At 40.6% G+C, this 22,627-nt stretch overlaps 1 protein-coding gene across 1 annotated transcript in view; it reads right to left on the reverse strand.

The window, feature by feature from the left end:
• The window catches only part of LOC125282749 (cytochrome P450 2C41-like), a 34,446-nt gene that overhangs the window by 3,378 nt on the left and 8,441 nt on the right, over positions 1–22,627 (reverse strand). Inside the window, exons 5-7 of the mRNA XM_048218836.2 lie at positions 16,861–17,037; positions 11,855–11,996; positions 11,510–11,697 (exon numbers count right to left, since the gene is read on the reverse strand). Coding sequence (XP_048074793.1) covers positions 11,510–11,697; positions 11,855–11,996; positions 16,861–17,037 — 507 coding nt within the window. The remainder of the gene's footprint in view (positions 1–11,509; positions 11,698–11,854; positions 11,997–16,860; positions 17,038–22,627) is intronic.

Here is a 22,627-nt window from a genome sequence, read left to right on the forward strand (position 1 = left end):
GCCTGGGTGGCTCAGTGGTTAAGCATCTGCCTTCAGCTCAGGGCGTGATCTCGGCATTCTGGGATCGAGCCCCACATCAGGCTCCTCCACCGGGAGCCTGCTTCTTCCTCTCCCACTCCCCCTGCTTGTGTTCCCTCTCTCGCTGGCTGTCTCTATCTCTGTCAAATGAATAAATAAAATCTTTAGAAAAAAAAAAGATCATTAATTAATATTAAAACGGTTGGATCAATTATTTGGGAAACAGGTATTTACAAGGTCTTAGAGTACCATGTCAGAGATTGTTTTTTATTAATTACCTATGAAAAATGCAGCCCCAGCAAGAGAGAATTATGGCAGATACGTCCTTCACAAGTTAGTATCTTGGCATCAGCAATAACGGTATAAATTGATATTACCTGTCTCCAGACAAAACATGATGTAGTGGGACATACACACCTCACCTACGTAATTTTCTTCCCCAAAACACAGAACTGGAATCTAATCTCAAAACAAAAACAAAAACAAAAACCACACTAAACCAGACTGAGGAATATTCTGCATGACAACTGTCCTGCACTCTTCAAAACTGCCAGTGTATTGAAATGAAACAAATAAAGGAAAAGGAACTGTTCTTTATAAAAGGGGCCTAAAGGGACAGATAATCAAATCCTATACTTATTCCTTGACTAGCTACTAGATGCTTCCCCAAGAAACCTATAATAGTTTTTAGCATAATAGAAAAATGTAATTATAGGCTACATATCAGATAAAATTATTGTATAGATGATAATTCCTTAAGTGTGAATGCTGTTATTGCTGTGCAGGAAGCTGGCGTTCCTGGAATACACATACTGAAGTATATAGGAGTAAGGTAGATTGATGGACATAGATAGATATGCACCTAAAATATAGATGTATACACATTTTCATATATATTATTTATATATACATAAATCATTACATAGTCACTGTGTGTGTGTGTGTGTTTAAAGGCTATGTAGATTTTTTACATTTTAAATTAAAAATTGGAAGGAAATTCCATCCTCTAAGTTTATCGTATTTAAGGTCTATACTTCAGTTTACAAAATCATTGCCTTATATATTTTAAGACAAGTGATATGTGAAAATGTTCCTTTAAGATTTAAAAAGCTAGTAGGTTTTCAATAAATGATGCTGGGACAACTGGATATCCATAACAACAACAACAAAAAGTACAATTACTACTTCACGCTATAAGTAAAAACGAACATTAAATGGATCACAGACCTAAATAGAAAAGTGAAGACGATAAAACTTACAGAAGAGGACATAAGGGCAAATATTTGGGAAGTTATGTTCGCAGCATGTTTTTCAGATAGGACACAAAACACAAGTCAAAAGAGAAATAATTGATAAATTAGACTCCATCAAAACTCAAAACTTCTGCTCTTTGGAAGACATTTTTTGAAAACTAAAGAAAGGAAAAACAACCCCAACAGATTGAGAGTGAATGCTAACAACACCTACATATGATACAAGATTTGCATGCAAAATATATAAAGGATTGCAATAATTAAATAAGGAAAACGACCCAATAAAAGATAGGAATATAATTTCAGCAAACATTCTACCAAAGAACATGAATAATCAATCAGCACATGAAAAGAAGTGAACCATCATTATCCATCCAGAAAACAGAAGTAAAACAAAATGTGATAACACTGCACAACCCCTTATAGTATCTAAAAGGTAAGAAGACCAACCATGGCAAGTGGTGGAGGGGGCCTAGAGCAACTGGAACTCTCATACGTTGCTAGTGGGAATGTAAAAAGGCTCAGCCACATTTAGAAAACAGTTTAACAGTTTTTTAGAAACAGTTCAGCAAAGTCCCCCTCCTGAGCATTTACCCAAAAGAAAAGCAAAATTTATGTCCACACTAAAATCTGTATGCAAATGTTCACAGCACCTTTATTCAAATGGCGTCAAACTGGAAACAACCCAAATATCCATCAATCGCTGAATGGGTAAACAATTTGTGGCACTCGATATCATGAAAACTACTCATCAAAACAAGAAACAAACTAATGGGGAGTTAAGATGGCGGAGGAGTAGGAGACACCGTTTTCAGCCGGTCCTCCGAGTCGAGCTTGGATAGGTAACAGACCAGCCTAAACATCCACGGAATCAGCCTGAGACGCAGGAAGATACATCTGGATCTCTACAAATGAACATCTCCAGCGCTGAGTATTGAGGTACAAAGCCGGGAGCCATGAAACCGTGCACAGATATCGGAAGATAAACAGAAGGGGGAGGGAGCCGCCGCGTTCGGGGGCCGGGAAGCGGTAGCCACCTGCACGGGGGAGCGGGCGGACTCGCGGACCGGCACCCGCGAGAGAGCAGAGTGGAACCGTGAGCCGGGTGCGCGCGCGGGGCGGCTGGCGGCTGGCGGCATTAGAAACACAAAGGACAGAGACGCGCCGGCCCTGGAAGTGAGGGCAGGGACACCGGGTGTGGGGCTCACACCCGGGACGCTGCAGGGTTGAGCAGCACCAACAGAAGCAGAGTTAAAGTGGCCAGAACATTAGTAGAGAACGGGCCGCAATCCTTCTGTTCCGTGACAGAGGCTGAAATTTGGCCGCTGCTGCTCTGACTCTCAGAAGAGGCACAGCAAACCGCCAGGGAAAGCCGCCAGAGAACAAAAGCCTGGAAATACCGGCTCAGGGAGTGCCCATCCCCATCCCCCCTCGCAAGGGACGCGGAGACTCTACCCAAACAGGGTTGCCTGAGTATCGGCGCGGCAGGCCCCTCCCCCAGAACACAGAAGGCAGGCTGAAAAATCAAGAAGCCCACAACCCGGGTGCCTGGGTGGCGCAGTCATTGAGCGCCTGTCTTCGGCTTAGGGCGTGATCCCGGCGTTCCGGAAAGGAGTCCCTCATCGGGCTCCTCCGCTGGGAGCCTGCTTCTTCCTCTCCCACTCCCCTGCTTCTGTTCCCTCTCTCGCTGGTTGGTTGCCACATAAATAAATAAATAAAATCTTTAAAGAAGAAGCCCACATCCCTAAGATCCCTATAAAACAAGGGGCACGGCCTGGGACCCAGTCAATAATTTGGGCTCTGGACAACCCCGCAACCTCTCCTCATCAGAATGACAAGAAGGAGAAGCCCCCCCCCCCCCCAGCAAAGAAAAGACAGTGAGCCTGTGGCCTCTGCCACAGAAATAATGGATATGGATGTAACCAAATTATCCGAAGTGGAATTCAGAGTAACGATGGTCAAAATGATGAGTAGAATTGAAAAAACTATTAACGAAAAGGTTACTGAGAATATAGAATCGCTAAGGACAGAAATGAGAGCGAATCTGACAGAAATTAAAAATTCTATGAGCCAAATGCAGGCAAAACTAGAGGCTCTGACGGCCAGGGTCGCAGAAGCAGAGGAACGGGTTAGTGAATTGGAGGATGGGTTAATAGAGGAAAAAATGAAAATAGAAGATGGTCTTAAAAAAATCCACGCCCACGAATGTAGGTTACGGGAGATTACTGACTCAATGAAACGATCCAATGTTAGAATCGTTGGCATCCCCGAGGGGGTGGAGAAAAACAGAGGTCTAGAAGAGATATTTGAACAAATTGTAGCTGAAAACTTCCCTAATCTAGCAAGGGAAACAAACATTCATGTCCAAGAGGCAGAGAGGACCCCTCCCAAGCTCAACCATGACAAACCTACGCCACGTCACATCATAGTGCAATTCGCAAATATTAGATGCAAGGATACAGTATTGAAAGCGGCCAGGGCAAAGAAATTTCTCACATACCAAGGCAAAAGCATCAGAATTACGTCAGACCTGTCTACACAGACCTGGAATGAGAGAAAGGGTTGGGGGAGCATATTTAAAGCTCTTTCAGAGAAAAACATGCAGCCAAGGATCCTTTATCCAGCAAGGCTGTCATTCAGAATTGATGGAGAAATAAAGACATTTCAGAATCGCCAGTCACTAACCAATTTTGTAACCACGAAACCAGCCCTACAGGAGATATTACGGGGGGTTCTATAAAAGTAAAAAGGCCCCAAGAGTGATACAGAACAGAAAGTCACAGCCAATACAAACAAAGACTTTACTGGCAACATGGCATCATTAAAATCATATCTCTCAGTACTCAGGCTTAATATTAATGGCTTAAATTCTCCCATAAAACACCACAGGGTTGCAGATTGGATAAAAAGAAATGAGCCATCCATTTGCCGTCTACAAGAGACTCATTTCGAACCCAAAGATGCATTCAGACTGAGAGTAAGGGGATGGAGTACCATCTTTCACACAAATGGACCTCAGAAGAAAGCTGGGGTAGCAATTCTCATATCAGATAAACTGGATTTTAAACTACAGACTATAGTTAGAGATGCAGAAGGGCACTATATTATTCTTAAAGGAAGTATTCAACAAGTGGATATGACAATTATAAATATATATGCCCCCAACAGGGGAGCAGCAAGAGACACAAGCCAACTCTTAACCAGAATAAAGAGACATATAGATAAAAATATATTAATAGTAGGGGACCTCAACACTCCACTCTCAGAAATAGACAGAACACCCTGGCAAAAACTAAGCAAAGAATCAAAGGCTTTGAATGCCATACTCGACAAGTTGGACCTCTTAGATATATATAGAACACTACACCCCAGAACCAAAGAATACTCATTCTATTCTAATGCCCATGGAACATTTTCAAGAATAGACCATGTTCTGGGACACAAAACAGGTCTCAGCCGATACCAAAAGATTGAAATTATCCCCTGCATATTCTCAGACCACAACGCTCTGAAATTGGAACTCAACCACAAGGAAAAATTTGGAAGAAACTCAAACACTTGGAGACTAAGAACCATTCTGCTCAGGAATGACTCGATAAACCAGGAAATCAAAAATCAAGTTAAACAATTTATGGAGACCAATGAGAATGAAAATACAACAGTCCAAAACCTATGGGATACTGCAAAGGCAGTCCTAAGGGGGAAATACATAGCCATCCAAGCCTCACTCAAAAGAATAGAAAAATCTAAAATGCAGTTTTTATATTCTCACCTCAAGAAGCTGGAACAGCAACAGAGGGACAGGCCTAATCCACGCACGAGGAAGCAGTTGACCAAAATTAGAGCTGAAATCAATCAAGCAGAAACCAGAAGTACAGTAGAGCAGATCAACAGGACTAGAAGCTGGTTCTTGGAGAGAATCAATAAAATTGACAGACCACTGGCAAGACTTATCCAAAAGAAAAGAGAAAGGACCCAGATTATTAAAATTATGAATGAAAAAGGAGAGGTCACGACGAGCACCATTGAAATTGGAAGGATTATTAGAAATTTTTATCAACAGCTATATGCCAATAAACTAAGCAATCTGGAAGAGATGGAATCCTTCCTGGAAACCTATAAACTACCAAGATTGAAACAGGAAGAAATTGATTTCTTAAACAGGCCAATTAATTATGAAGAAATTGAGTCAGTGATAAACAACCTTCCAAATAACAAAACTCCAGGCCCGGACGGTTTTCCTGGGGAATTCTACCAAACATTCAAAGAAGAAATAATACCTATTTTCCTAAAGCTATTTCAAAAAATAGAAACAGAAGGAAAGCTACCAAACTCATTCTATGAGGCCAATATTACCTTGATCCCCAAACCAGGCAAAGACCCCCTCAAAAAGGAGAATTACAGACCGATTTCCCTAATGAATATGGACGCCAAAATCCTCAACAAGATACTTGCTAATAGAATCCAACAGTACATTAAAAGGATTATCCATCACGATCAGGTGGGATTCATACCTGGGATGCAAGCGTGATTCAATATTCGCAAATCAATCAGCGTGATACATCATATCAACAAGAAAAGACTCAGGAACCATATGATCCTCTCAATCGATGCCGAAAAAGCAATTGACAAAATACAGCATCCTTTCCTGATTAAAACCCTTCAGAGTGTAGGAATAGAAGGTACATTTCTCAATCTCATAAAAGCCATCTATGAAAAGCCTACTGCAAATATTATTCTCAATGGTAAAAGCTGGAAGCCTTTCCCTTAAGATCAGGAACTCGACAAGGATGCCCACTCTCGCCACTATTATTCAACATAGTACTAGAAGTCCTTGCAACAGCAATCAGACGACAAAAAGGGATCAAAGGTATTCAAATTGGCAAAGAAGAAGTCAAAATGTCTCTCTTCGCAGATGACATGATACTCTATATGGAAACCCAAAAGAAGCCACTCCCAAACTATTAGAAGTTATAGAGCAATTCAGTAAAGTGGCAGGATACAAAATAAATGCTCAGAAATCAGTTGCATTTCTGTACACGAATAACGAGACCGAAGAAAGAGAAATTAGGGAATCCATCCCATTTACAATAGCACCAAAAACCATACGTTACCTTGGAATTAACTTTTTTTTTTTTTAAAGATTTTATTTATTTATTCGACAGAGATAGAGACAGCCAGCGAGAGAGGGAACACAAGCAGGGGGAGTGGGAGAGGAAGAAGCAGGCTCATAGCAGAAGAGCCTGATGTGGGGCTAGATCCCAGAACGCTGGGATCACGCCCTGAGCCGAAGGCAGACGCTTAACCGCTGTGCCACCCAGGCGCCCCACCTTGGAATTAACTTAACCAGAGACGTAAAGGACCTATATTCTAGAAACTATAAATCACTCTTGAAAGACATTGAGGAAGACATAAAAAGATGGAAAGATATTCCATGCTCATGGATCGGAAGAATTAACATAGTTAAAATGTCCATGCTACCCAGAGCAATCTACACTTTCAATGCTATCCCGATCAAAATACCAAGGACATTTTTCAAAGAACTGGAACAAACAGTCCTTAAATTTGTATGGAAACAGAAAAGGCCCCGAATCTCCAAGGAACTGTTGAAAAGGAAAAACAAAGCTGGGGGCATCACAATGCCGGATTTCGAGCTGTACTACAAAGCTGTGATCAGAAAGACAGCATGGTACTGGCACAAAAACAGACACAGAGACCAGTGGAACAGAATAGAGAACCCAGAAATGGACCCTCGGCTCTTTGGGCAACTAATATTTGATAAAGCAGGAAAAAACATCCGGTGGGAAAAAGACAGTCTCTTCAATAAATGGTGCTGGGAAAATTGGACAGCTACATGCAAGAGGATGAAACTTGACCACTATCTCACACCATACACAAAAATAAACTCCAAATGGATGAAAGACCTCGATGTGAGACAGGAATCCATCAAAATTCTAGAGAAGAACATAGGCAACAACCTCTACGACATCGGCCAAAGCAACCTTTTTCATGACACATCCCCAAAGGCAAGAGAAACAAAAGATAAAATGAATTTATGGGACTTCATCAAGATTAAAAGTTTCTGCACATCCAAGGAAACAGTCAGAAAAACTAAGAGGCAGCCCACGGAATGGGAGAATATATTTGCAAATGACACTACAGATAAAGGACTGGTATCCAAGATCTACAAAGAACTTCTCAAACTCAATACACGAGAAACAAATAAACAAATCAAAAAATGGGCAGAAGATATGAACAGACACTTTTCCAATGAAGACATACAAATGGCTAACAGACACATGAAAAAATGTTCAAAATCATTAGCCATCAAGGAAATTCAAATCAAAACCACACTGAGATACCACCTTACGCCAGTTAGAATGGCAAAAATAGACAAGGCAAGAAACAACAATTGTTGGAGAGGATGTGGAGAAAGGGGATCCCTCCTACATTGTTGGTGGGAATGCAAGTTGGTACAGCCACTCTGGAAAACAGTGTGGAGGTCCCTTAAAAAGTTAAAAATTGAGCTACCCTATGATCCAGCCATTGCACTACTGGGTATTTACCCCAAAGATATAGACGTAGTGAAGAGAAGGGCCATACGCACCCCAATGTTCATAGCAGCAATGTCCACAATAGCTAAATCGTGGAAGGAGCCGTGATGCCCTTCAACAGATGACTGGATTAAGAAGTTGTGGTCCATATATACAATGGAATATTACTCGGCTATCAGAAAGAACGAGTTCTCAATATTTGCTACAACATGGACAGCACTGGAGGAGATAATGCTAAGTGAAATAAGTCAAGCAGAGAAAGACAATTATCATATGATTTCTCTCATCTATGGAACATAAGAACTAGGATGATCGGTAGGGGAAGAAAGGGATAAAGAAAGGGGGGGTAATCAGAAGGGGGAATGAAACATGAGAGACTATGGACCATGAGAAACAAACTGAGGACTTCAGAGGGGAGGGGGGTGGGGGAATGGGATAGACCGGTGATGGGTAGTAAGGAGGGCACGTATTGCATGGTGCACTGGGTGTTATACACAACTAATGAATCATCGAGCCTTACATCGGAAACCGGGGATGTACTGTATGGTGACTAACATAATATAATAAAAAATCATCAAAAAAAAACCAAAAAGAAACAAACTAATGATACATGTGATAACAAACATAAATCTTCAACACATTCTGCCACATAAGAAAGATAAGGGCTTATACTGATTACAAATTATACTACTTTAATGTCACATGCCATCATGTGGCATTCCTTAAAAGGCAAAACCACAGAACCAAAAGCAGATCAACGGTTACCAAGGGTTGAAACTGGGGGAGGTGGATTGACTGTAAAAGTAGAATAGGGGAAATTTTTGAGATGATACAAATGTTTCATATCTTCGTTGTAGTGGTATTTACCTGACTTCACATATTGGTCAAACCTCACTAGAATATGAGTTTTCTTTGGTATAACTTATCGTTTCTGTATATTGTCTCTGTTCCTTTCTCATCTATGTTACTTTTGGGCTCTCTCTTGGTGTGAAGGATCCCTTTTCATATTTAATATTTCTCGCAGGGCTGGTTTACTGGTCACACATTCTTTCAGCTTCTGTTTGTCGTGGAAGCTTTTTATGTCTCCTTCTATTTTGAATGAATCCTTGCTGGATGAAGTTTTCTAGGCTGCATATTCCTCTAATTTAGCACCCCGAATATATCATGCCAGTCCTTTCTGGCCTGTCAGGTCTCTGTGGATAGGTCTGCCCCCAGTCTAATGTTTCTACCCTTGTACATTATGGATCTCTTGTCCCGAGCTGCTTTCAGGATTTACTCTCTGTCTCTGAGATTTGCAAGTTTCACTGTCATGTGTTGGGCTGTAGACCTATTTTTAATGATTTTGAGGTTTTTTTTTTTGTGCTTCCCAGACTTGAATGCCTGTTTCCTTCCCCAGATTTGGGAAGTTCTCGCTATAAATTGCTCCAATATACCTTCTGCCTCTCTCTCTCTCTCTCTCTCTCTCTCTCTCTCCCTTTCCTCTTCTTCTGGGATCCCAATTATTCTACTTTGGCTTCGATTTATGGTATCACTTATCTCTCGAATTCTCCCCTCAGGATCCAGTAGCTGTTTATCTCTCTTATTCTCAGCTGCTTCATTCTCCATTATTTTGTCTTCTATATCACTAATTCTCTCGTCTGCTTCATTTATCCTAGCAGTTAGAGCCTCTATTTTTTTCAGTGCATCTCATTAATAGCATTTTTTATTTCAACTTGATTAGATTTTAGTTCTTTCATCTCTCTAGAAAGGGTTCTCTAGTGTCTTCTATGCTTTTTTCAAGCCCAGATAGTACCTTTCTACTCATCATTCTGAACTCTAGTTCCAACATCTTACTTATGTCCATACTATTAGGTCCCTGGCACTCACTACTGCCTCTTGTTCGCTTCTTTGAGGTAAGTTTTTCTGTCTTGTCATTCTTGAAGAAAGTGGTCGCTTTTCTATTTGTAGAGTTGCAGCTATTCTTTTAGCTCTCTGGATGAGTTCGCAGGTGTTCAGAATGATTTCATAGCTGGTTAGCTGAAGTCCTGAGACCAGACGAAACTGAGGTGTCCTACTCCTATGCCATCTTGAACTATCTCTTCCCAAAGCTGTTTTCTCAACCATTTCAAAGTTATATGTAGGAGGACCATTTTAGCCTCTTCTTATTTTTCTACTTCAGCCCATAAAATATGAACATTTGTGTTCTTGAAAGATTAAGTACATGATCCTTCATCTGAAACCCCTTTGGCCTAATGTGTTTTCAAATTCAGAATAGTTTGACTTGTTAGAAAGATATCATGATGTAGATACCAAAAATTTTAAAATACTCCCAATAATGTGGTATCATATAATCAAACACACTTTCTTTTCTTCTCGTTTTTTTTTTTTTTTTTTTTTTTTTTTTAGATTTTAAGTAATCTCTACATGCAACATGGGGCTTACATTTACAACCCCGAGATAAAGGGTTGCATGCTCTACTGACTAAGACAGCCAGGACCCCCCACGTTGATATTTCTTTAGTAAAACATGAATACTCACACAAAGTGGCATCAATAAGGAATATAAATAGATTTATGTCAGTTCAAGTAAGGTTTTGGTCACCAAATGAAATTGCAGCCAACTTTATTTTTAATTTTCTGAATTTTTATTACTGCAGAATTAAGGATGGGTTTTTTGTTCCTTTGTTTTTTAAAGATTGTATTTATTTATTTGACAGACAGAGAGAGACAGCAAGGGAGGGAATACAAGCAGAGGCAGAGGGAGAGGGAGAAGCGGGCTCCCTGCTGAGCAAGGAGCCTGACGCAGGGGTTCTATCCCAGGACCCTGGGACCATGATCTGAGCCAAAGGCAGACGCTTAATGACTGAGCCACCCAGGCACCCGAAAGGGTGGTTTTAAGATAACGTTTTAAGTATTACAGAAAAAAAAAAAAAGCCTTAGATCAGTCCTGTCCAATACAGTGGCCTTGAGTGATTCATGGTTAGATTTAAATTAAAGCTAATTATAAGTATATAAAATTTAAAGTTTAAATATTAATTATGAAAACAAAAATTAAGCCAGATCACAGAACTGGGTACGTGGGAATCATAAATCCAGAAATTATTAACAATGATAACTGATTTTGGAAAGGTTGCTAGATACAAGATTGTCAAAATAATAACATCAATTATATTTCAATATATCAAGAAAGTAGAAAAGGCATTTAAAAATTATACAATTTATAATAACATCAAAAATATCACTTATCTAGGAAAACCCTAAAAGATGTACAAGCCACTGCACTGAAAATAATATCGGAAAAATTAAAGAAAGCCCAAGTAAATTAGGAGAATATACCATATCCATGAATTGAAAGATTCAACTTTCCAACATGTCAATTCCTTCCAAATTAATTTACTTTCACCCTGATAAAAATCATTGCCAACTGCTTTGGATAATTGACAAATTGATACTACACTTATTTGGAAATGTAAATAGCTAAGAGTAGCCAAAACAATATTAAAGAAACAGAACAAATTTGGGAGACTTACACAACCAGATATCAAAACCTGTCATAAAAATTTATTGCCTCAAACTGGAAACAGCACAAAATCCATCAAGCTGTCATATGTATGATTCTTCCATTCTCTCATAGAAATTGAAACCATACTGTGAATATGAGAACTTCAAGAGCACTGAAGTCAGCTGTAGGAGAAACACATCTTACCTTGGGGATGACATAGTTTCTGAATTTGATGTCACGGGTCACTGCATGAGGCAGGTTGTTTGGGATAAGGTCAATGTACCTCTGGATCTCATGCAATACTGCATTCGTGTAGGGCATGCGGCTCCTGTCCTGCATGCAAGGGCTCTGGTGTCTGCCAATTACACGCTCAATCTCTTCCTGGACTTTAGCTGATAAAACACAAACGACTCTGATGACAAAAGACACAAATGCATATACATTTGCATGCAAAATCAGGTGATATGCACACTTCGAAGGTATTCCGGCATCATTATAAACATCAGTTCTACGCCCAGAAGTACACCCTGCGCGCCATGCTGGCCATACCTGTGACTTCTGGGTGCTTCAGCAGGAGCAGGAGACCGTATCGTAGCGTGGTGCTTGTTGTCTCTGTCCCAGCTCCAAACAAATCAACTGCAGTGTTCATCAAGTTTTCAGAAGTAAACTCCAACTGCTCGTTGTACTTTTCCTAGGAATTATTTGATGTAGTTATTTGCTGGTTTGCCAGCATATGTAATTACAATAAATCTAAAATAACACATTGTATAAAGCTAAGCAAATGTAGAAACTGGAGAGCGCAGTGTGAAAATAACAACTGTATGGTATGGCAAATTGTACGGATTAGTTGACCCAATCACCATTTCCTATTCCTTTATCCCCTGCTTGCCTACAAATTCCATTTCGTAGCCTCTTTTGCAGCTACACTGGCCAAGCAACCTATTTCTTACCAATGGCCTACATTGTTTTACTAAATATTTTATTTCATTTATGTGTGAGAGAGAAAGAGTGAGAGAGCGAGCACATGAGTGGGGCGGGGAGGGGTGGAGGAAAGGGCAAAGGGTGAGGGAGAAGCAGACTTCCCACTGAGCAGGAAGCCCGATGTCAGGCTCGATCCAGGACCCTGGAATCATGACCTGAGCCGAAGGCAGCCACTTAACCGACTAAGCCACCCAGGCACCCCTAATGGCCTATCGATGTCTCTTTCTTTCCTTCCTCTATCTATACAGATATGTTAGTGGAGGCAGCGGAGACATCATCTTGAAACATGATGAACATGAAGCCTACACGGTAAGTATGCTAAAGAAAAATGGAAGGCACCTGGGTCCATGATACTTCAGGGCTACTGTACAAGTCCTAGACTGCCCAACATGAGATTCTCTGTACCTGAGATAAATAAACCCATTCATTCTCTAAAACATTGTTAATTAGGTTTTCTCTTGTTGGTTGGCAAACACAATCTTAACTCATAGAAATGAGTAAGAGCCGTATCTCAAAAAATGGTATAAACAAGGATCGAGATTTTGCAATTCTCTTCTTCTGTTATAGAATTTATGTGGACTCTATATTGCCTAAAAACTCATTATGAAGTTGAAAATGTGCAAAAGCTAACATGGCAGCACATCTTAGAACAGATTATACAAAGAATGGATTTACAAAGCCAAAAGGGGGCCAGCTGCTATTGTATTCCAGACATAAGGCAGGAAGCAATTTGGTTTAGGAAACAAGTACAGGAATTAATGGAGATGAACAAATAGAAGAAATATTACAGACATGAAGACAGAAAACTTGGGCATTAACTGCCCATAAGGGATGAAGCAGAGTGTAGAAGAAAGGCAGATGCTCAGAATAAGAGACTGAATAGAGATCTCAAAAACTTTACCTGGGGAGAATAAAAGCACCTCACAAGGACAACTAAAGTTGGTTAAGGAGAAGGGTGATACAAAACTGAAAGAGAGCAACACTGGGGTCATTTGAAATACTGACTATGGAGGTCACTAAAATACAATACAAAAAGAAAAAATCTTCCCATCCAGTTCTTTAGGCCAACATTAATTTAACAAGGTTCTAACAATCCACAAGCGACCTGTGGCATGCCTAACATGTCATCAACTCCATTAAGACAGGCTTAACCTCAACACCTATACTTGCTAGACCCATCATTGTCACACACTTTTCTAAACGTTCCAACCCAAAACTACTCTAACGACATGAAAAAAATAGGGCACTTATAAACCATTATTAGCATTTCCATCTGTTGAAGAGAATTTGAAGATTCAGTGCTTACATACACAAAGATTATCAATTATAGCCATTTTAAGCCTAAGTTTTCTTCTAAGAGTTTTATAGTTTTAGCACTTACATTTAGGTCTTTGATCCACCAGACTTCTTCCCAAGGTTAAATATAAAGTTATCATATGACCCAGTAATTCTACCACCACGGATATATACCCAGCAGAAATTAAAACATAGGTACACACAAACACTTGCACACAAATGTCCATAGAAGCATTATTCATAAGAGTCAAAAGCCCAGGAGCACCTGGGTGGCTCACTTGGTTAAGCATCTGCCTTCCGTTCAGGTCATGATCCCGGGTGGTGGGATCGAGCCCGGCCCTGGGCTCCCTGCTTCTCCCTCTCCCTGTTCCCCTGGCTTGTGCTCTCTCGTTTTCTCTAATAAATAAATAAAATCCTAAAAAAGACAAAAAACAAAAAACATCCAAAACCCCAGAAACAATCAAAATGTCCATCAACCAAGGAGTGGATATATAAAATTATGGTATATGCACTCTGGAATATCATTCAAACATGTAAAGGAGTAAAGTGAAAGAAGCTAGAACAAAAGACCACATACCATATAATTCCATTAATATGAAACATCCAGAATAGCCATCTACAGAGACAGAAAGTAGAGTAGTGATGCCTGAAGCTGGAAGGGTTTGGGGACAGGGAGATGACTACTCAAGCTTATGGGGCTTCTTTTGAGGGTGATGAAAATGTTTGGTATTGATTGTGGCAGTGGTTGCACAACTCTGAAAATACACAATTGCTGAATTATATTTGAAATGTGGGAAGGGTATGGCTTGTGAATTATACTCAGTAAAGATATTAACAAGAAAAAAGGGATAATAAGCTAGAATCTAAATACAATAATGAAGTCCAGAGGAACAATGCAGCTTTTAAATATAGTATTAAGGAAATTCCATTAATTGAAATGTCAGAGCCCAGGGTAGTGCAGAGGGTTCCGAGCATTAAGGAAATCCCTCAAAATATGAGCAAATACAAAAACATTCATATAGGTGTCTTCTTCTGGGAATGTGTCCATACTTTGTGGGTGTGTGTTGCAATAAAACTTTATTTATAAAAACAGGTGACCTTTGCCAGTCTTTGGTCTAAATAAAAGTGAGAGGGGAATAGTGTTGGTAAGCCACCACATTTTTGAATATTATATAAAAACAACAAGAGAGGGAGCTCTATAAAGTTAGAAAAACCATCCTAAACCACACGACTCCTTCTAAAAGTTGCAGAAAACAACTGTCATATAAAAATAAACAGAAAATTATTAAGGTAAAATCTCATAAAAAGTTATTATTTCCCAAAAAAGAAAAAGAGAGGTGCCTGCGTGGCTCAGTCCGTTAAAACGTCTACCTTCAGCTCAGGCAACGAAGCCTGGGATCAAGCTTCAAGTTGGGCTCCCCACTCAGAGGGGAATCTGCTTCTCCCTTTGCCCCTCCCAAAACTCGTGCTCTCTCTCTCTCTCTGTTTCTCTTTCAAATAAATAAATACAATCTTATATAAAAAAAAAAAGAACATTTTGCCCACAAAGCAGCTCAAATTGTAACCTACTATTCTATTTTTTAAATAAACCCTACACCCAATGTGGGGCTCAAATTCTTGGCCCTGAAATCAAGAGTTGCATGCTCGGGACACCTGGGTGGCTCAGTCGCTTAAGTGTCTGCCTTCAGCTCAGGTCATGATCCCGCGCTCCCGGGAATGAGTTCCACATCGGGTTCCTTGCTCAGTGCGGACCCTCTTCTCCCTCTGCCTGCCTCTCCCCTTCTTGTCCACTCTCTCTCTCTTTCTGATGAATAAATAAAATCTTAAGGGGAAAAAAAGTTGCATGATCTAGGTGTCCATACTTTTAATCAGATTCTCAAGTCAGCTGATCACCAGAAAGATAAAAATCATTGCCCTAACAGCAGAGAAGGTAGAGTTTCATCTTCCAGTTTTGTCAAACCATTCCACCACCTTCTTCACTTCATTCCACCTAGAATACGTGATTTGAGCAGTCCACCTGAAATCCAGGGACAATTCTTTGACAATCACCTTCATCAGCATCTTCGACTCCTTGCCATCTCAGCCTACTCACTGGTTTCTCATTTCTGCCCAGAGCTACAAAGTGATTGCATAAAGTAATGGTGGCCTCGGGTGAAGGAATTCCCTTCTCTAGAATTAGCTCTTTACATTGCATTTTGGATTCTGCCTCTCTCCAGTTCAAGGAGGACGTTGCATCTATACAAGTGTCCTTGTGGCATCTATATTACTTCTGGCACACGATTTCCAGCTTGACCCTATCACTCAGCAAATTCACGATTCAGATTTACTACCTGAATCTTTCACTCTTTGATTCAATTTCTCAAATACGATATCTGTTTTTATTATTAAAATTCCCCATAGAGTCGCTACTTATCCTCTCCACCAACTAAAACCTGTCTCTATACATCTCTGAGATGTGACGAGATGGACAATTTGATTTTATTTCAGGATCCTCTGTATTTCCATGGTCCAGACTTTCATCAAACCAAAGTCAAGAAATGAAAAATCTCACAGTTGGTCCTTGGCTCCCATTCTTATCATACAGATCATTCTACAGGACTCCCAGGATAATTTTCCCCAATAGTTATTTGCATTCCACTCTTGTTCTAGCTCATACATCTACCTGATCAAATCAAAACGTTTCATGCCAACATTCAGGTTTACAGATACTTGACAGACACCAACATCCAACTCTACGTCTGTCCAAATCCATTTTTGGTTCCACTCAGTGAGGATTTCCCTTTCCCATCCATCTAATCTCTTTGCCAACACGCACTTCAGAACCTCTCATCACACCATCTACCAATCTGAAATTCCCGCCCCGATTCCTTACTGCAAATATTTGAAGATCTACATCAACCCTCAGGACAAGCAGGAAGCCCAGCTAGGTTAAACCCTTCCTTCTTACTCTCCCACACGCTGTGACATGATCACATATACCTTCATTTTATGGCTCAATATGTTGTAATTTCTAACTGGTTTGTGTTTTATCTCCCCTAAAGTGTACATTCTCTCTCTCTTCAGGTAGAAACTTATCCAATAGGTTCCACGTATTCTAGTTATTTAACAATTCAATCTTAGATTGAATGATGCTCCATGATGCTCAATCCAGATCCATGCATACATTAAGTACCTAAATTTCTTCACTGATGATTTAAACGTCCTCATAAGTACAGAACTAGTCAGTGAACAAAAAAAGAGCAAGCAAACAAATAACAGTTCTATCGTTGACATTTTACCTGTCCCATTTTCATCAGGAAATAATCAATGAAGTCCCGAGGATTGTTAACGTCCAAGGATTCTTGGTGTTCTTTTATTTTCTCCAAAACATATTTTTTTATACAATCAGAATTTCTTAATATTGTATGATGACTTCCTGGGAGATAGTCAATGAGAGCAGGGAAGCTATTGTAGACCTAAAGATTAAAAAATGTATATCAAATTTAAAAAAATTAATGAAGACATATATAAAATATGGCAAGCCCTGGTTAAAAATTAAGATGAAGAAAAAATGGTCTCTGTCTTCTGGGGGAGCATTTTATACTGTGGGTATGAAGTAATTCTCTATGCTCACAGAGATATGTGAGGGAGAAAACTCTGACTAGATGATGAAACATGACAATAATTTTCTATACTCATTCATCAACCTTATAGTATTAAAGCAACTTTACGTCAATTCTCTCATTTTTTTTAATACAAATTCATCCCTACAACCTTGAAATAAAGAATGCCATCATAAAATGATTCACATTTTGTAGATAAAGACTGAGGATAAAGGAGTTTGGACAACCTGATATACAGCACAAAGTTACTCCCTCATCAGGCGTCCCTGGCAGCATCTGTGGTCCTAAACGTTTTCTCTGCTTAAGGGAGAAAGTCTCTTCCTTCCTAAATTAGCATATTTCTGCTAAGTAATGGGATGAAGAGGGCACTAAGTGTGAGTGGAGGACAAACCTTACGGGCATGGGAACCTTTGAGCAAGGGCCTGGATGCAAATTGAGTGCTATGGGCATGTTTCTAGGCAGTCACCACAACTAGGCTTTGGGATTTAGCAGAAAGACCACTGGCCAAGGAGTCAATAGGCTTGAATTCCACCAACTCCATTTTTGGATATTTGTCTTCTTATCTGTGACATAAAGATTTCAACTCTCTTTCCCAGATTCACTCTCCATGACACTTGCCCTGAGCAGGAGTGTGGTATTCAAAAATTCACCTCACTGAGTATGACCAATGAAAATGTCAGAGTAGACAGTTCCGAAGGCAGGACACTCCAAAAACAGGCAGAGAATTTTGGAAAAACCCATGAGAATCAACTTGTCAGAACTCAAGAAACCAAAGTCTACAGCTAGGCAACTTGAGGACGCTGCCCTCCGCAGAGGGTGGCTCTTCTAACTTACCACTCTCAGAGGTTTCCTCTTTCTGCTTCAAAACTGGCCTGTCACCCTCACATGCAAAGCCACTGAACGTATTGTTGACAATATTCACCTTAGCAAGGCCCTTTCTCTTATTAGAGATGCTCACGATATCCTTTACGAAATTCGACCCAAACACGTGTACAAAATGTCAACTCGGGGGGAGTTAAGATGGCAGAGGAGTAGGGGACCCCTTTTTCAGCCGGTCCCCTGAGTCAAGTTGGATAGGTTACCAGACCAGCCTGAACATCCACGGAATCAGCATGAGACGCAGGAAGATACATCTGGATCTCTACAAATGAACATCTCCAGCGCTGAGTACTGAGGTACGAAGCGGGGAGCCGTGAAACCGCACACAGATATCAGAAGATAAACAGAACGGGGAGGGAGCCACCGCGTTCGGGGGCCGGGAAGCGGTAGCGACCTGCACGGGGGAGCAGGCGGACTCGCGGACCAGCACCCGCGAGAGAGCAGAGTGGAACCGTGAGCCGAGGAACGCGCGCCACCAGACTGAAAACTAGAGCTCCGGTGCGCTCACTGGAACCAGACTGACACCGGGAGCTTGGGGAGCGCGCGGGGGTGGCTGGTGACTGGCGGTGTTAGAAACACAAAGGACAGAGACGCGCGGGCCCTGGAAATGGGGGCTGGGACAACGGGTGTGGGGCGCACATCCCGGGACGCTGCAGGCTTGAGCAGCACCAACAGAAACAGAGCTAAAGTGGCCAGAACATCAGTGGAGAACGGTCCGCGATCTCTCTGTTTGAGACAGAGGCAGAGATTCGGCCACTGCTGCTCGGACTCTCAGAAGAGGCACAGCAAACTGCCAGGGAAAACCACCAGAGAACAAAAGCCTGGAAATACCAGCTCGCAGTGTGCCCATCCCCCTCCCCCTCGCAGGGGACACAGAGACTCTACGCAAACAGGGTTGCCTGAGTGTCAGCACAGCGGGCCCCTCCCCCAGAAGACAGGCTGAAAAATCAAGAAGCCCATATCCCAAAGTCCCTATAAAGCAAGGGTGCACGGTCTGGCTCCCGGTCAATAATTTGGGCTCTGGACAACCCCGCAACCTCTCCTCATCAGAACGACGAGAAGAAGAAATCCCTCCCAGCAAAGAAAAGACAATGAGTCTGTGGCCTCAGCCAAGAACTCATGGATATGGATATAACCAGATTAACAGAAATGGAATTCAGAGTAACAATGGTCAAGATGATATAGACTTGAAAAAAGTATTAATGAAAATGTTAATTAGAATATAGAATCTCTAAGGGCAAAAATGAGAGCAAATCTGGCAGAAATTAAAAATTCTATGAACCAAATGCACTCAAAACTAGACGCTCTGATGGACACGGTGAATGAGGCAGAAGAACGTATCAGCGAATTGGAGGATGGGCTGTAGAAGAGAAAGCTAAAATAGAATCTGGACTTAAAAAAAATCCATGCTCAAGAATGTAGGTTACGGGAGATTACTGACTCAATGAAACGTTCCAATGTCAGAATCATCAGCATCCCCGAGGGGGTGGAGAAAAACAGAGGTCTAGAAGAGATATTTGAACAAATTGTAGCTGAAAACTTCCATAATCTAGCAAGGGAAACAAGCATTCGTGTCCAAGAGGCAGAGAGGATCCCTCCCAAGCTCAACCACGACAAACCTACACCACGACACGTCATAGTGCATTTCGCAAATATTAGATCCAAGGATTGAAAGTGGCCAGGGCAAAGAAATTTCTCACATACCAAGGCAAAGGTATCAGAATTACGTCAGACCTGTCTACACAGACCTGGAATGGGAGAAAGGGTTGGGGGGCCATTTTTAAGGCTCTTTCAGAGAAAAACATGAAGCCAAGGATCCTTTATCCAGCAAGGCTGTCATTCAGAATTGATGGAGAAATAAAGACCTTCCAGAATCGCCAGTCATTGACCAATTTCGTAACCACGAAACCAGCCCTACAGGAGATATTAGGAGGTTCTATAAAAGGAAAAAGGCCCCAAGAGTGATACAGAACAGAACGTCACAATCTATAGAAACAAAGACTTTACTGGCAACATGAAATCATTAAAATGAATCTCTCAATAATCAGTCTCAATGTAAATGGCCTAAATGCTCCCATAAAGCCACAGGGTTGAAGATTGGATAAAAAGACATGACCCATCCATTTGCTATCTACAAGAGACTCATTTTGAACCTAAAGATACATTCAGACTGAAAGTAAAGGGATGGAATACCATCTTTCACGCCAATGCACCTCAAAAGAAAGCTGGGGCAGCAATTCTCATATCAGACAGATTGGATTTTAAACTAAAGACTATAGTTAGAGACACAGAAGGGCACTATATTATTCTTAAAGGATGTATCCAACAAGTGGAGATGACAATTATAAATATCTATGCCCCCAACAGGGGAGCAGCAAGAGACACAAGCCAACTCCTAACCAGAATAAAGAGACATATAGATAAAAATACGTTAATAGTAGGGGACCTCAACACTCCACTATCAGAAATAGACAGAGCACCCATGCAGAAAAGCAACAAAGAAACAAGGGCTTTGAATGCCATACTCGACGAGTTGGACCTCATAGATATATATAGAACACTACACCCCAGAATCAAAGAATACTCAATCTATTCTAATGCCCATGGAACATTCTCAAGAATAGACCATGTTCTGGGTCACAAAACAGGTCTCAACTGACAACAAAAGAATGAAATTATTCCCTTCATATTCTTAGACCACAACGGTTTGAAATTGGAACTCAACCACAAGGAAAAATTTGGAAGAAACTCAAACACTTAGAGACTAAGAGCCATCCTGCTCAGGAATGATTTGATAAACCAGGAAATCAAATATCAATTTAAACAATTTATGGAGACCAATAAGAATGAAAACACAATGGTCCAAAACCTATGGGATACTGCAAGGGCAGTCCTAAGGGGGAAATACATAGCCATCCAAGCCTCGCTCAAAAAAACAGAAAAATCTAAAATGCAGTTTTTATATTCCCACCTCAAGAAGCTAGAACAGCAACAGAGGGACAGGCCTAATCCACGCACAAAGAAGCAGTTGACCAAGATTAGAGCAGAAATCAATGAATTAGACACCAGGAGTACAGTAGAGAACATCAACAGAACTAGAAGTTGGTTCTTTGAGAGAATCAATAAAACTGACAGACCACTGGCAAGACTTATCCAAAAGAATAGAGAAAGGAACCAAATTAATAAAATTATGAATGAAAAAGGAGAAGTCACAACCAACACCAATGAAATAGGAAGGATCATTAGAAACTTTTATCAACAGCTTTATGCCAATAAATTAAGAAATCTGGAAAAGATGGAGGACTTCCTGGAAACCTATAAACTACCAATGCTGAAAGAGGGAGAAATTGATTTTTTAAACAGGCCAATTAATTATGAAGACATTGAGTCAGTGATAAACAACCTTCCAAATAACAAAACTCCAGGCCCGGATGGTTTTCCTGGGGAATTCTACCAAACATTCAAAGAAGAAATAATACCTATTCTCCTAAAGCTATTTCAAAAAATAGAAACAGAAGGAAAGCTACCAAACTCATTCTATGAGGCCAATATTACCTTGATCCCCAAACTAGGCAAAGACCCCAGCAAAAAGGAGAATTACAGACCAATTTCCCTAATGAATATGGACGCCAAAATCCTCAACAAGATCCTGGCTAAGAGAATCCAACAGTACATTAAAAGGATTATCCATCATGACCAAGTGGGATTCATCCCTGGGATGCAAGGGTGGTTCAACATTCGCAAATCTATCAGTGTCTTAGATTTTATCCAGAAGGAAAAATTCAGGAACCATATGATCCTCTCAATTGATGCAGAAAAAGCATTTGACAAAATACCGAATCCTTTCCTGATTAAAAAACTTCAGAGTGTAGGGATAGAGGGTACATTCCTCAATCTCATAAAAACCATCTATGAAAAGCCTACTGCAAATATCATTCTCAATGGGGAAAAGCTGGAAGCCCTTCCCTTAAGATCAGGAACACGACAAGGATGCCCACTCTCGCCACTATATTTCAACATAGTACTAGAAGTCCTTGCAACAGGAAACAGACAACAAAAAGGGATAAAAGGTACCCAAATCAGCAAAGAAGAAGTCAAACCGTCTCTCTTCACAGATGACATGATACTCTATATGGAAAACCCAAAAGAAGCCACTCCCAAACTATTAGAAGTTATACAGCAATTCGGTAATGTGGCGGGATACAAAATCAATGCTCAGAAATCAGTTGCATTTCTATACACGAACAATGAGCCTGAAGAAAGAGAAATTAGGGAATCCATCCCATTTACAACAGCACCAAAAACCATACGTTACCTTGGAATTAACTTAACCAGAGACGTAAAGGATCTATAGTCTAGAAACTACAAATCACTCTTGAAAGACATTGAGGAAGACACAAAAAGATGGAAAAATATTCCATGCTCATGGATCGGAAGAATTAACATAGTTAAAATGTCCATGCTACCCAGAGCAATCTACACTTTCAATGCTATCCCGATGAAAATACCAAACATTTTTCAAAGAACTGGAACAAATAGTTCTTAAATTTGTATGGAAACAGAA

This window comes from Ursus arctos, unplaced genomic scaffold (assembly GCF_023065955.2).
Source record: "Ursus arctos isolate Adak ecotype North America unplaced genomic scaffold, UrsArc2.0 scaffold_7, whole genome shotgun sequence".
Classification (NCBI taxonomy): Eukaryota; Metazoa; Chordata; class Mammalia; order Carnivora; family Ursidae; genus Ursus; species Ursus arctos.